This window comes from Opisthocomus hoazin, chromosome 5 (assembly GCF_030867145.1).
Source record: "Opisthocomus hoazin isolate bOpiHoa1 chromosome 5, bOpiHoa1.hap1, whole genome shotgun sequence".
In the NCBI taxonomy this organism is placed as follows: Eukaryota; Metazoa; Chordata; class Aves; order Opisthocomiformes; family Opisthocomidae; genus Opisthocomus; species Opisthocomus hoazin.
The window spans coordinates 55,563,211-55,577,768 of record NC_134418.1 but is presented as its reverse complement, the minus strand read 5'-3'; the positions used below and the strand labels follow the sequence as shown (position 1 = coordinate 55,577,768).

At 40.1% G+C, this 14,558-nt stretch overlaps 1 protein-coding gene across 2 annotated transcripts; it reads left to right on the top strand.

The window, feature by feature from the left end:
- The first annotated feature begins 5 nt into the window (after positions 1-5).
- On the top strand, positions 6-14,037 carry LRIT3 (leucine rich repeat, Ig-like and transmembrane domains 3). Of its 2 annotated transcripts, XM_075421340.1 has the most exons (5): positions 6-1,563; positions 2,794-3,272; positions 11,473-11,778; positions 12,819-13,238; positions 13,278-14,037. In XM_075421340.1, the coding sequence occupies exons 1-5, from the start codon at positions 1,448-1,450 to the stop codon at positions 13,919-13,921; spliced, it is 1,965 nt and encodes a 654-aa protein (XP_075277455.1). In that variant the 5' UTR covers positions 6-1,447; the 3' UTR covers positions 13,922-14,037. The 2 variants fall into 2 exon arrangements, with proteins under 2 accessions (XP_075277455.1, XP_075277454.1); XM_075421339.1 differs by having other exon boundaries at positions 12,819-14,037.
- Positions 14,038-14,558: the final 521 nt, after the last annotated feature.

The window sequence follows — 14,558 nt, the reverse complement described above, 5'->3', positions numbered from 1 at the left end:
GGGTTAAAGTTAATTAATCTTTTGGAAGATTAATCTTTTGGAATAGTAATCTGCCCCAGCCAGCCATCTGTTTTCTGTTAAACACAGTAATCTTCTTAGATAGGTTAAAAAGAAGAAAAAAAAAAAAGAAAAAACCCGCTAATGCTTCAGTTTTTGAAAGTGAGGTTTATTGGCCTAATGTGTCTGTCCCAAACAAAAAAGGCTAGTGAGGTGTTCACTGTGACTCTCACGGGGTTGGACAAGGTGACAGGGGCAGGGAGAGACTGAAGCAGGAAGCACTTGGATTCAGTAATGTGGATTTTACACCTGTAAGTCCTTTCATGAATTACTTTCCCTCAACTTCCCTTGAAAGTTTTCCAGACTTTAAATACTCTGGATTATCCCCGTGTGAATATATTTCATTACCAAGTGTCCATGTTGCTATGCCTTGCAGAGTTCTGTGTCTGTGAGTATGTTATCAAAATACCTAGCCAAACCCTACAGAACCTGTTGTCAGCTTCTAGGATTGTGAAGGAATTTCAGGATATTTAAAGTATTTGTGAAGTTTTGGCTCACACAACCAAATGAATATATAGGAAAGACAGCTTTTTTTAATAACAGTAGTATGCTTCCCGTGCTTGTGACTGCACAGCAAATCTTCAAAGTGAGACAAAATGCACCCTAAAGCCTGATGCTTGGGAGGCACGTAAAACTAAGTAAATATTTATGGTTTTCATTCCTTGTGGTATTTCTTATCATTTCTAAGTCAATCTCATCATTATACAGGTCTGTTGTGTAATTTCAAAAAATACCTTTGGCTATGTGAGCAATGGATTTCTTCAGGATGGAAGAGATGACTGTGTATAGACCTATTTATCAATGTTAGTACATGCACTCTTGATGATTCTCAGATTTTTGAGAATAAATATCTATTATTATGTATGCATGCATCTGAAGTTTGGCTTTGCAGTGTGTAACATTTAAAATTTACTTTTTTTTGGTAAAAACCTGTTTTTACACATTTTTTTGTCAAAGTTCTGGAATCTAGACTTCCTATTAATTTGTGATTTTTAGTATTAAAGAAAATGCAGCCGATATCCTCAAGCTGTACTAGATTTCCTGCAGGAACTTTGTAACACTTTACGGACAGTAATAATGCATTGTGTCATAGAAGGAGCAAAGAAATATTACATACTAACCCTACAAACTACATATTATAATAGCCTTGAAACATGCTGGATATGATGTGAAACAGAGTGTGTTCTTCTGACAGCATAAAGAATGAGCTGGTTTAACTGATCCCTTTCGGGATACATTTGAAGGTTAAGCAACTACAGATCTCAGCTAATCTGATGTAATCTCCTGTTACTAAATGGATGTCTACATTCACATTCATAGCACACTGCACATGAGTGCCTAGGAATAAAGTTTTCAAATTTTTTCGTATCAGTTCTGCTGAGAGGAAGCCATGTATCTGTTTATTTACTTCTACCTGCTAATGAGCTTTTTTGAAGAAGTGCATGGTTTTTGTCCTTCACAATGCACTTGTGTTTACCATGGCAGAAGTGATGGCACTGGAACAAGGTATGTATATTATTATTTGTTATAGGAGGCAATTTGTAAGGAAAAGGGTTGAATAAATTGATTGAAAATAAGATTCTCGTATATTGCAAATTAGTTCTAGCATGATTGAAATAAAGGCATATTTTACACTGGTGTTATATGGCTAGTGGTGTTCCTGAATAGGAGCAGATGGTGATTATGGCTTTGTACTTAGCAAATAGCTACTCTAAATCTTCAGTTTTTGCAGAAGGCAATTTCTTTCTGCTCCTTGATTTTCCTGCTATTGTAATGTCCTTGCTATTTCTACAAACTAGTTGTCTACTGGAAGGTGATTCTGGTTTAAATGAAATGAAACAGTACTCTCTTCTTTTTTAATCTGCAAGAAAATCATATAATTTTTGGTAATAAAGAGGTTAATTTGAAATTTGATCTGGGTGTTGTCATGTCGGTTTTGGGAGATGCTGTTTGTCATTGCTACTTATTGTCACAGTATAAAGCTGCATGAGGAGTAAGTAAAATAGAGGAAGAATGTAGAGGAAAGGGGGAGAAAATTGAAGATGGGCTTATTGAGGGGAGCAAAATCTTCAAGCTAATATGTGCAAACAATGTACCCCAAAGAAGTGGAAACATACAGATTCTTCAAAATGCTGAGAAATCCCATTTCACAGAGAACAATGGGAGCAGAAAGTTCTTAGCACCTCTAAAAAGCAGGTCATTTCTATGTAGCTACCAGAAATAGGGCTAGGAAGCTCTTCTTTAGAGAAATATGCTAACATTCTCAATTTTCAGTCTATTCTGAAATGTAAATATAGCCAGTTACTTTGAATCTTTGTCATGCAGAAAAATTAGAAATTATTAATCCAACAGCCTGAATTTCAGTAAAACAGATGGCATGCAGTGCCCACTTGAGATACATGCACGTATTATTCCTGGTGCAATGGTTTTGGTTTTTCAGTTGTCAGTGGAATGATGGACAGAAGATGGTGCTTACACGTGTTTGAATAAAGCAAATCTAGATTTCATGTGAAAGTATCATTGCTATTTTGTATTATTTTTATCTTTAGAAAATTACATTAGTCTTTTCAGTTTTTAAATGCAGATAACTGTTCTTGATTTGACATTCTTTATTCTGCGAGTAGGGTTGCAGAAAGAATAGTATCTGCGTTTAAATCTGAAATACAAATTTCTGATAATGAAATGCCAATATCTCTCGCCTCTTTTTGTTATTTTGTTTTGGTTTTTTGATGCTAGGTCTGTGCTCTGTAATGATCCTGACATGTATGAGATCCCCGTGAATGTTCCTGTGGATACTGTAAAACTTCGTATAGAGAAGACTGTCATACGAAGGATTCCGACTGAAGCCTTTTACTACCTAGTAGATCTCAAATACCTATGGGTAACTTACAACTGTGTAGCCAATGTTGATATCAGCAGTTTCTATAACTTGAAACAACTGCATGAGCTACGGCTGGATGGTAATCTGCTCTCGACTTTCCCTTGGGAATCGCTGGCAGAGATGCCCAACCTACGGACTCTTGATTTACACAACAATAAAGTGACCAGCATTCCTGCTGATGCTGGCCGGTACCTGGGAAACCTCACCTACCTGGACATCTCCAGCAACAAGCTAACCACTTTGCCGTCAGACTTGATGGACATTTGGCCCCCCTTCTCAGAAGCTGCCCTGTCCAAGAACACAGACATTCTGGCGACCCAGAGAGTCATTTTGGGTACGTTAAACAGCCTGTCTCATTCCTTATTAAAATGTATCTAACTAAATGTTAAGTTGCAAGTGAGAGCAGGTAGGGGACCATCCTGGGATTCAGGGGAGTGAGTTTTATCCTGGTTTGCTCTGTGGTGATTTATTTACTTATTTAATGTTGGTGACAGAAAACTATAAAATGAAGATCGTGACCTCCCTGTACGTTGTTATCTCAAGGTTATAAAACTAAAGTAAAATCTACAGGATTCCGGTCTACAGGAGTACAGGCCATACGGAGTATGCAGTATCCATATAAATGCAGGACTTCCAAAAATGATGTTTCTGATGACAGTTCCCTCATGACTGTGTGTGGTTGCAACTGCAAGCATGCCCATTTGCAACTGTTTTTCCAGTGGCTTACAAGTCAGACAAGCAGGTAGAGTTGATGCTTATATGAAGTCTGTCCTGGGACACTGTGCTGCAAACTGTGTTGGTGGCTCAGGAGAGGGCGACTCTGTTCTCCCCATGATTCTCGTTGACCTTGTGTTGCTCTAAAGGTGACTGATTTTCCTGAAGTTTTTCTCAATTTCCATGTTGCATATGAGAGAGAGAACAGGAATCTGATCCCTACAACTTCACAGTACTTTTTGTAGTATTTGAGGTAAATATTTAAGAATAGTTTGGCCAGACTCTGATTTTTTTTCATAATTTTATTGCATCTTGCTAGCACACCATCACATCAGTTCTGTTTGTGACTTTGTGCTTTATCTTACACTTTCATTCCACTTCCTAGTCTTGCAGGTAACCCCTTTCTCTTCTGCAGTTTCAGAATATGGCTGGAAGAGCTTTATCAATAGCATTCTCTTCTGTTGCTGTTTACGTATAAGTGCGTGTTCTGATGTTTTTGTAGTGTAGCAGATGGAAGGGAGGAAGACCAGCTGGCTCTCCATAGACTAACTGCAGTAGTTCTATACCCACTGGTGAAGATCTGCCCTGCATTGTACTACCCAGTATTTCCAATTTCTTGATCTAAACACCCACTATTCAGTGTTCATTTGTTCAGCTGCTTTGTTTCACAGCAGAAGCTGCAACTTGAAATTCTCATTCAGATGAGACTGTATGTAACTTCATAGATGCAAGTAGGCTGAATGAGTTCCTTACATGTATGGTAACTGTCGGTTTGCGGCATTAATAGGATATTAGTTTGTTCAGGATAAAAAGAAAAAGCTGTAAAAGTCAGTCCAGCTCAGTACCCCTTTCCCTGTCCTCACACTGAAGGCTACAGGAGGCAGTGAAGTAGGAGCTGACTGTGCTAGATCTAATCCTCCTGATGATCTCATGTGGGAGTCCCAGAGGTTATTTGGTTTCCTTGTCTTATGTAGCCCTCACCATTTAAAAAACAAAACAAAAGAAACAAACCAAAAAAACCAACCCAGAAAACAAACACCAAAAAAACCCCCAAACCATACACACTTTTCTCTCCTCCCCTTCCCCCTGACAACCATCTGCAGGCTTTGTTGGTGCAGGCACTTTGCCAGCCTCATCTAGTCCTGGCAAACCTTCTGGTGCCAGCACTGAGTTCACTAGAGACTTCGGATGTGACCTTTGGATCATTTTCATTTGTGAATTACAACTGGGTTTGAACACAGATCTCCAGAGGGGAACATGCACCGGGTTCAAACAGTGCCTTGCTTCTCTTTTTTTAATGTTACGTGCTGAGGGAGGCTCTGTGCAGTTGTTATAGATTTGAATCTGAGAATGCAAAATGCCAGATAGTACTTCTGTTGTGTTGTGTTGAGTAAATGTACCTTAGGTATGCTGTCAGTAATTAGCTGAATTTTCTTTTGTTGACATCATAACCTTCTGATGAATATATCCCAATGCAGACAGACAGTGCTTGCTATATAAAAAACTCTACAGTGAAGAAGAAAACATCCCCTTCCTCTAGAGATTAGAAAGTGCAGTGCTTTTTATGTCATGGGGTATTTTGACAAGCTTACGTAGTCTTCACTAAGCGTTAGTTTTGTTACTGGAGGTTGCAGTTATGCTACTCACACTCACAGCCAGAGGCTCATCCTTAGGTTGCTGTTGATGGACTGTTACAAAGCAGTTGTTTTTCAGGAATGAATGGTTGATAGAAACTATCAGGCTAGAAAGATGACCTAGGAGTTAAGGTGTCTCCCTGATGCTCCAACCATAGGAGATGTTGTCTTAAAACGACAGGAGCAAGGCATGCTCTGTGGCATTGCTTGCTCTCTGATGCCCCTCCTGTGTCTACCAGAATTGCTGGAGCCTGAGGGAGGAGAAATGTATCCCACAGATACCCTCCTCCTCCTCCTCTGAGGTGCAGAGAAGGAGCACAGAAGTGTGTGATCAGGAAAGGCTTCTAGCCCGCCGGGATGCAGATCCAGATGAATGGAACTGTTCTGGTTAAGCCAGTGCTGTTCTTCAAGCTTGCAGCCAGACCATTCCAGAGCCTTCTCTGGTAACCTCTTCCAGTGCTTATCTATCAGGATAGCGATAAAGTTTCTCTTAATATCTAACCTCAATCTTCCTTACTGCAAACTAAGCTGATTACCTCTTGTCCTACATGAGATGGACATAAAGAAAAACTAATTACCACCTCCTGTAGTAGCCTTTCATACATTTGCCTTCCCCATTTGCCACCGTAACTAATCACACCATTTCTTTCACCAGTTTCTGATAGACTGTGAGGGGTTTTTTTGTAACTTCTACCATGGTTACTTGTTGCCTTTGGACTCCTTCAGGTTTTTAAAAAAAAGATGTCCACAGATTGTGGACATCTCTTAAAACGTGATGCCCACAATTGCACGCAGCGCTTGCTTTGATGCTTAAGTGTGTCCTGTTTTCTCCAGCTGTTGTCTTTGGGAGCATTCAGCCTGACCTAGGTGCCTGCATGGAATGGTAACTGCAGCCAGAGCTCTGCCAGAAGCTAGAACCCAGAGCAAATAAATGCTATCTTTTGTCTAGTCAGGAAAAGAGCAGTCAGATTCTACTTAGTGTAAGCAATTATGGCTTGAGCTAGCTTCTTTCCTAGTTCTGGCAAAACAAGATTATCACTTGTATTTAATTAACAAGATCAACAATAGTAAAGCCCTAAACTCAAATGTTTGTGCATACATATTTTTTAACATCAGGAGGCAATTTTATCTTTGGTGTCTTGACTGAGCATCAAGAAGGTTGCATGTAAGAGAACGTTTAGGTTCCCCATGTTTACTTCAAGGACTCTTGGAGGAGCCATGGACTACTTTTGCCAGGGGACTGGCAGGTTAGCATCTCCTTATTCCAATTCGTAATCTCTGTGCTTAGAGGGTTAGGTTTTTTTATTACCTTCCACTGTATGCTGTTCCTCTGTGTGGATGCTATGCTAAATGAAAGAGGGTCAGGGCCTTGCTCCTGGCCCTATGGCCAAGCTGCTCACTCTGGCTCTCATCCATGCAGGTTAGGGCCATCTCTCTTCAAAGCTGACTGGCGATTCCACACTTTGTAAGATTTAGGCCTTCGTTTTCTGTGAGCTCTAAGGGACGGGACGCTGCAGTGAGTTTAAAATGTAACTGTGTGGGTGGGGCTGGTTTTTTCTTTAGTTCAAGCTGCCTGAGGTAATGCAAGAATTGCTTTGCAACCCATAGAATTGTGCTTTTGTAATATAAAATAGCAAGGGTCTGTTGTATGCCTGATGGGCTGATAGGCATGCAGGATGTTTTGGAGATGCAAAGCCTGCTGCACTTGTGTTGGGGGAAAGAACAGGATAGAACGAGGTGTCCTTGGTGTGGTCTCATCCACAAGTCCTGCAAGGAGCAGTCCCAGGAGTGCAAACCATCCCTGGAGCCACGTCTGGCTTTGTCTTGGAAAGCGCCCTTTGGAACAGTTCAGGACAAAGCTGTGAAGCGAGCTGACAGCTAAGCAGTGGAAATGATCGAGGGACCAGCGTATGAGTTCATCTGGCCCTCTCTTGGTTGCCTCTGGAGCTATAGCCTAACACTTTGATCCAGATCACAGCTAAGTTTCAACATTGGCTGCTGTACAGAGATTGAAATTTCTGGTATGAATGATGAAAGTAGCATTTTCCGTATGGAAAAATACATTTAGTGAGTCGCTGAGAGGAACAGAAGAATCCAGCATTTGGTAGAGTGGCAGTTACATGAGATCTTGCCTCTGTGTCATGTAGAGGTGCCAAAAAATTGAAATGCTGCAGGTCCATCAGGCTCCCAGTTGTTATGCTGGGCCATTGGGTAGATGCTGATTTTCCTGAACTACTGCCTAGCAGTTACGGTGTGTAGGAAACACTAGGACACAGCGCGGGAAGTGAGCTTTACTGTTTAGAACCATGAATTAAAAATTTTGTAGCTTCAGCTGGAAGATAGTCTTGGGTAGGTTGGCCCAAGCTGTGGTGAATATTTCCATCAGCCCCAAACGAATATTTCACGTACTGCCATTTTACAGCAGCTGAAAAACAGTATGTTAGGCAAGTTATGGACTGAGACTGGTTACTGATTTACAAAGGAAATTTCACTCATAGCTGTTTCGAATGCTAAAGTCCATATTGACACAGCATAGGGAAACCTTGCTTACTGAGAAGACTGCAAAAATGTGCACACAAACACACATATATGTATATTTGCTGTTGTACACACAAACATACATATAAATGTGTGAGAGTAAATTTAAATATAGAATAAAGAAAGTTTTTTAGAGCAATTTATAATCCATATTTAATGTTAAAATACATGGCATCAGTGTACTGCAATGCATACATATTTATGAAAGTTTGTTTTGCCTTGATTAGTGTTTCTTTCTCAGGTCAACAAGCTGCCTTAGTATTTCTGCAGAAGAATCCAGGTTTTATAAAGACTCGGTGTTCCATCAGATGCACGTGCTGTTGGAGACTTACAATTATTTTTATTTTCTCTTCTTAAGAAATTATTTTCCTGAAAGAATTCCATCTAATTCCTTTATTAAAGCTCCCCGTTTTTTCGGAGTTCTTAATTTTTTCTTTTAACCTTTTCTTTATTATTTCACGTGTTCTTTCTCTTGTAAACACAAGCTGTGAAATTTCAGAATACCCTTTGTAGCTTTCAAACTAGGTTTACATTCCCATTTCTGTTCTCTTCAATAGCTAGCTGAAGTATAATCAAATTCAGTGTTTTATCATTGCTTCCAGCTCAATAGTGCTTTCATCTTTTCATTTTGGGAATGCACATGACTTGATGACTTAGAATGGCTGTGCAAGTTTACTAAAAATAACGTGAATACTGCCAGATATTGGCAAGACACAGATAAATAGAAGAGATGAGCTGTGGAGGCAAGGAAGGATCTCCTGTAGGTGTATATATTTACATGTATTTATGTAAGTCCTGCTTCTTTAGCCAGTTCCACTGGGAAGCATGAGGGGTGGGGGAGATGAGGTGACTAGTTGAAATAACTCTTTGTTTACCCTAAAGCACAGAAGTGCAGAGTCTTCTGGGACTACAGCTTTCTTCTGAAGCTGAAACCAGGTCTTCAGAATGATCTGAGATGATCTAACCTGTGTCCCAGACTGGACTAGACAAACATCCAATCTAAGAACTATCCGTCTTTGCTTCATAATTCCTTCTATTTTTTCAGTTTCTGATACTTACTGTAACAACTTGGGGTCTTCTTTGGGATACTGGGAGAATATGAAAGCCATGTATTTATATATATCAGGAAAAATTTCTTCACTGAAAGGGTTATCAAGCATTGGAGCAGGCTGCCCAGGGAAGTGGCGGAGTCATTGTTTCTGGAGGTATGTAAAAGACGTGTAGATGTGGCACTTGGGGATATGGTTTAGTGGTGGACTTGGCAGTGCTAGGTTTACAGTTGGACTTGATGTTATTAAAGGTCTTTTCCCATTTAAATGATTCTATGATTCTATTTGAAAGACCTTTGAGCACAGCTAGTAGTATTAGAAACAGTAATAAAATCCATCCTTTCCTGCAGTGAAGCTTGTACGATGCAGAAAGGTTGCAAAAGAAATATTTTCAGTACCGTTCAGTATAAGGGAGAATCTGCTGCCTGGTAGGTGGGATGGGAGCCCTGCTGATGCTGCAAACCTGTCCTGATTAATGCTGCGGACCCTGAGTTCCTGCCCTGCTGCCAGCTTGTGGCACAGCTGCCCCATGCTTCTGTCCTCTGGCTAGCCCGGAGGTCGTGCTGGGCGTTCACATTCATTTTAGCAGCATTTGTTACGGAGGAACGCTGCCAGTTGAGGCCTTGTTTTAGGGGTATCCTGTCTTCCCTCTTATACCTTACGGGAATTTAATTTAGTGTGCTTCTTAACACAGCGAGGAAAAATGACTCCTTATAAGCAAGTGAGAATGAAAAAAAAAAAAAAAAATTACAGGAATATTGTCTCTAACTGCAAACTAAAGCTTGCCTTATTTAAAAGATGAGCACAAATAGTTACATATATGTGCTTGACTGGGCAGAATTTTTATAAGCACAGTCGATGCGCCTAGACATGTGGAAAACATTTCACAGAATCACAGAATGTTCGGGGCTGGAAGGGACCTCTGTGGGTCATCTAGTCCAACCCTCCTGCCGAAGCAGGGTCACCTACAGCAGGCTGGTATCTCTTTTGCTTGTGAATATGTGTGTGAAGCTCACAGTAAAAACTTTTATATTTTGGAGATTTGGTTTTTTTTTTTTGGTAAAGAAAAGCAGTTGTGGATACAGTTTCCTTGATTTCTCCTTCTACGTTCCAGCAGGCAGTAAGTAGTGAATAGGTGTAAAATCTCTTATGTCTGGAAGGGGTGAAATTGGATTGTGATGTCAAAGTCACGGAATCTCTTCAGGTCAAGTCTTGTTTTAAAGAGTGGGGATTAATTGGGGTTTACCACAATTTTAACCAATCACTGCCATTGTGCTTAAAATAACCTGATCTTGGTCAGGTGATAAAGGGAAGCAGTAGTTAATTATTCATGTGTTCTTTCATCTACAGGCTTCTTCCAGAACAAAAAGCTGAATTTTTCCACTAGCTCGTTTGATAATTCCTAAAAATATACACTGAACAATATTAGCAGGTGTTTCTTTTTATTTCTTTTAATTTTGGTTTAACTAATATGACTTGTCTGTTGCAGTAATCAGTAAATTCAATAGTGAGGGGTTCTTGCATACCATCTCTTGTTTCAGACTGTAAGTTCTGTTTATTGTTAATACTCACAAAAGATGAAAAAGGTATGCCCAAAGGCATAGGTCAAATGAGAAAATACTTGAACTACTGAGTGACATGCTGTGTGGTGTTTTACCTAGTGAAGCCGCTGTTGCTCTATGAAGGTCAGCATAGCAGAGCAATCAATACTAGCTGAGGATTTCGACTTCTATTCCTCAGAAATGGCTACTCTCACCATAATAAGCTCACTAAGAGGGAAAAGCTTCTGATTCAAAGACTGTGGAATCAAGAAGCAAATGTAGTAGCCTCTAACGGCAGAGGAGAGATAGCGTTCTTGTGTGCCATCATAAAAGTATCGTAGTCATCAGCTTTTTTCAGAACTCTTCCCATTTTCTACTCTTCTGGTATTCTTTTTGAATGTATTTCAGAGGTTGTACTAAATTGAAGCCAGATTTCTATGAATATTGGTATAGTTGAGAGCCAGATGAGAGTTTTATTGGCCTAAAGCTTTTTCTCCTTAGCTTTTATCCTTTTTTCAAGGGGGAGAGATGTTGGTGTAAGCTCTAAACCCTTAAATCATCATGTTCTGTGCAAGCATTGAAAAAAGGGTCTGAGTAGGTCAAACTCTAAGAGCCCAGAGAAGGACTGAGAGCAGAGGAGAGTGACAGGATGCAATAGCTCTGAGAAGCTCTCTTTCCAGAAGGCACAGGCAGGTGAAAATGTATCATCAGTCTTGAGCCGTCTTTTCAAAGTGATTTTCCTAGATAAATAGCAGAGTTAAGCAAAGGTAGTGCCAGTATATTACTGTGCTCCTGTAAAATTCTGCGAAGAAAAAGTTTAGCTCAGTAAATATTCATACTGTTCTTCCTCACCTCTGCAAAAACTCCACCACCAGTCAGCCAAACAAAAAAGGCAAACTGAAAGAGAAAAGAGAAACTCGGAATAGGTCCATGGTTCTCCTTGATTGTACTTGGTGGTAGCCATGTGTCATACTTCAATCACAATATGCATATATTGTCTGACAATGTGGTTTTGGTTGGGTTTTTTTTTCCCATTCTCTCTTCCCTCCCTGCTTCAGGTTTGCAGGACAACCCATGGTTTTGTGACTGTCGCATTTCAAAGCTGATTGAATTTTCCAAAATTATGGACAACTCAGTTGTACTTCTTGATCCATTGGTTTCATGTAGTGGACCTGAGAGCCTGGCAGGAATCTTGTTCCAGAGAGCTGAATTAGAGCAGTGTCTTAAACCATCTGTGATGACGTCAGCGACAAAAATCACTTCCCCGTTGGGAAGCAACGTTCTGCTACGCTGCGATGCGACTGGTTACCCAACACCGCAGCTTACTTGGACTAGGTCAGACAATATACCAGTGAACTATACAGGTATAATTGCTCTTTTTTAGGAAATGGGAGAGCCTGAAATTGTTGGGTTGCTTGTGCTTTAAGATCGTTATACAATGGACCAAGTATTGCACCAAGCTGGCAGTTGTATCTGTGCACAGCTGTTAGGAAGTTCCTGAACAGGTCCGACAGACTGTTTTGATTGTGGATGTGGTCTGTAGTAAGAACAACATGTGTGGAGGGGGGGAAAATGGATGAAGGGAGGGGAAGGATAAAGGAAAATGGAGGTTGGGGTAGTTGGGCCCAAACTCGGAACCTGAAAAGCAAAAAGGAGAATTTGTTACTGGAATCTCTGTTTTGGTTCAAATGTTCATGTTAAAAAAGTGAGTGAGGCCACAAATGAGCCACTTAAAACTCAGCAATGTAAATACAGGATTTTCCAAAAGCATGTTTTCTATGTTATTTGCAAATGTTTATTGTTTATTTGCAACAGCCATCCTGGATGTTAAAGAGGCTGTGATTGTCTAATACTGGTCTAGCTGCTACAGTAGATATTTATGCGGTAGCTTAAATATAAAAAATGCTGCTTGCTAATGCTAAGTAGTTGGCAGTTATCTTAAATTGTAGGTCTGAAGAAGGTAATAGTCCAAAGTACGGAAATATCTTCAGACAAAGGTAATTTCCAAAAATGTTTTAAATGGCTAGTGTGTTCAGTGTCACGTGAAGTCAGAGAGACTTGTATTTCTGAGTCACTTAGCAACTTTAAGACATTTGATTTCTTTTTGTGTGGTTTGGTTTTACTTAGTGAAACTGCAAATTATATGGTAATTCCTCCAGACATTCAATTCCATTTTGACCCAAGCTGAGCACTTTTCTGCAATAATATAAGTTCCACAGTTCGTGTGTAGGATTTGGTTTTGGTTTTTGGGCTTTTTTTTTTTTTTCTTTTTTTTCTTTTTTGAAAAGTTTAATACATGTGATTCCCTCTGGCAGAAATAACTTAAGGGAAGAAGTAGTCTAATAATGTTTGCTTTCTCTTTAGCTTCCTTTTATAATGTTTTACTCTTTGCATTTTTCTGTAGTAATTCAAGAAACACCTGGAGAGGGTGTCAGATGGTCCATAATAAGCTTGACAGGGATTTCATACAAGGACGCAGGAGAATACAGATGTAAAGCCAAGAACTTAGCAGGAATGTCAGAAGCTGCTGTTACAGTCACAGTGGTTGGTGTAGTTACTACAACTGTATCACCACAGAAGTATGGAAGGAAGCAAGAGGTGGAGAAACAGAATACCACTCGGGAGGAATCAAAGCAGGAACCTGGGAGGACAACCACACCTCTTCCCAACACATCGACCACCACAGCACTAGTTAGCACTGAAAGATCAACGAGCATGAGGTTTAGTGACAAGAAGCAATCCAGGCCCATGTCTGATGGAAAGAAAAATTCAAAGGCAATGACAAATGGAAACCAAAAGCAGACCGGGGAGATACGCAAGAAAGGTGAGGAGACAAAGCAGACTGGGGAGACAAGCAAGAAAGGTGAGGAGGCTTCACTGAATACAGCAGGTATGGCTGAGCAAAATGTTACTGTAAAGAACCTAAGAGTGATCAGTGAAACTGATGAAAGAGTGACCTTAACTTGGAAAACTGTCAATGCCACAAGCAATGCTGCAGTGACTGTGTTATACTCAAAGTATGGTGAGAAAGATATGTTGCCTCTAAGCACTGATTCTAGCAAAAACAAAGTCACAATTGATGGTTTGCAACCTAGTACTGAATACATGGCATGTGTCTCACCCAAAGGAGTGCCACCTACGAAAGAGCAGTGCATTATTTTCTCCACTGATAGATTAAGTGATGAAAGCACCTCTCAGCTTTCTATTCTGATATTGGCCAGCAGCGCAGCATGTGTGGTTGTTTTACCTGTGATATTTTTCTTACTCTACAAAGTTTTAAAACTTCGTGTGAAACCAAAAACTGCAAAGGAAGCTGACCTTGCAAAAGAGACCTATGTGAAATTTGAAACACTGTCTCTGAAGCCTCGAACAGTGAATGCAGGAGAGCAGCTCTGGGCACGAAGGTACACGGGCGAGTCGGAACGACTTCTCCTTTGTTCTAGGTCAAGCATGGATTCTCAAATGACCTTCAAAAGTGAGGGCTCTAGGTCTGAGTATCTATGTTGAACATGGGTAAGCATGGGGAAGATGGAATATACAATAGGTAAAATTAATCCAAAATAATGATACTGCATGTGGAAGCAGGTTGATGCCAGGTGGTGGTCAGAATATATTATCTGATGTATTGGAGTCTACTGGGTGGGTAGGGTGGTGGGTAGGAGGGAGAAGAAAAATGTTGCCTATTTATTTTCTTTTTTTATCTTTGTGATTTTGGATGTGAAGGAATGATGTTCTTCAGTAGACAAATACAGCATGAAATGGTTGCTTGGTTAAAGATCTTCTGGTTTTTGTTTTCATTAAAACATCATTCTGTTTTCTCATCTGTTGTTTTAGTCTATGATGTGCTGGTTGCATGTACCAAACATTAATCACAACCTTCATAAAAACTATGTACTAAACAGTAACAGGAAAACAGTTTAAACTCCTTCTATTGAGGTCAAAACTTTATTTGAAAATACAAGTTTTCTTCTGACATCAGCTTGTGCTTTGAGATGTCACACAGCTCTGTTTGTACGGTATCTTAGACTGGAGGTGACTGCAGGCCAATGAAGACTGAAGCTAGGTAGACACAGCTTATGGACTCTTGAGAGGTACAATACACATCATATTGTCATTTTGCAGATGCTATCGCAAAGAAGCTTCT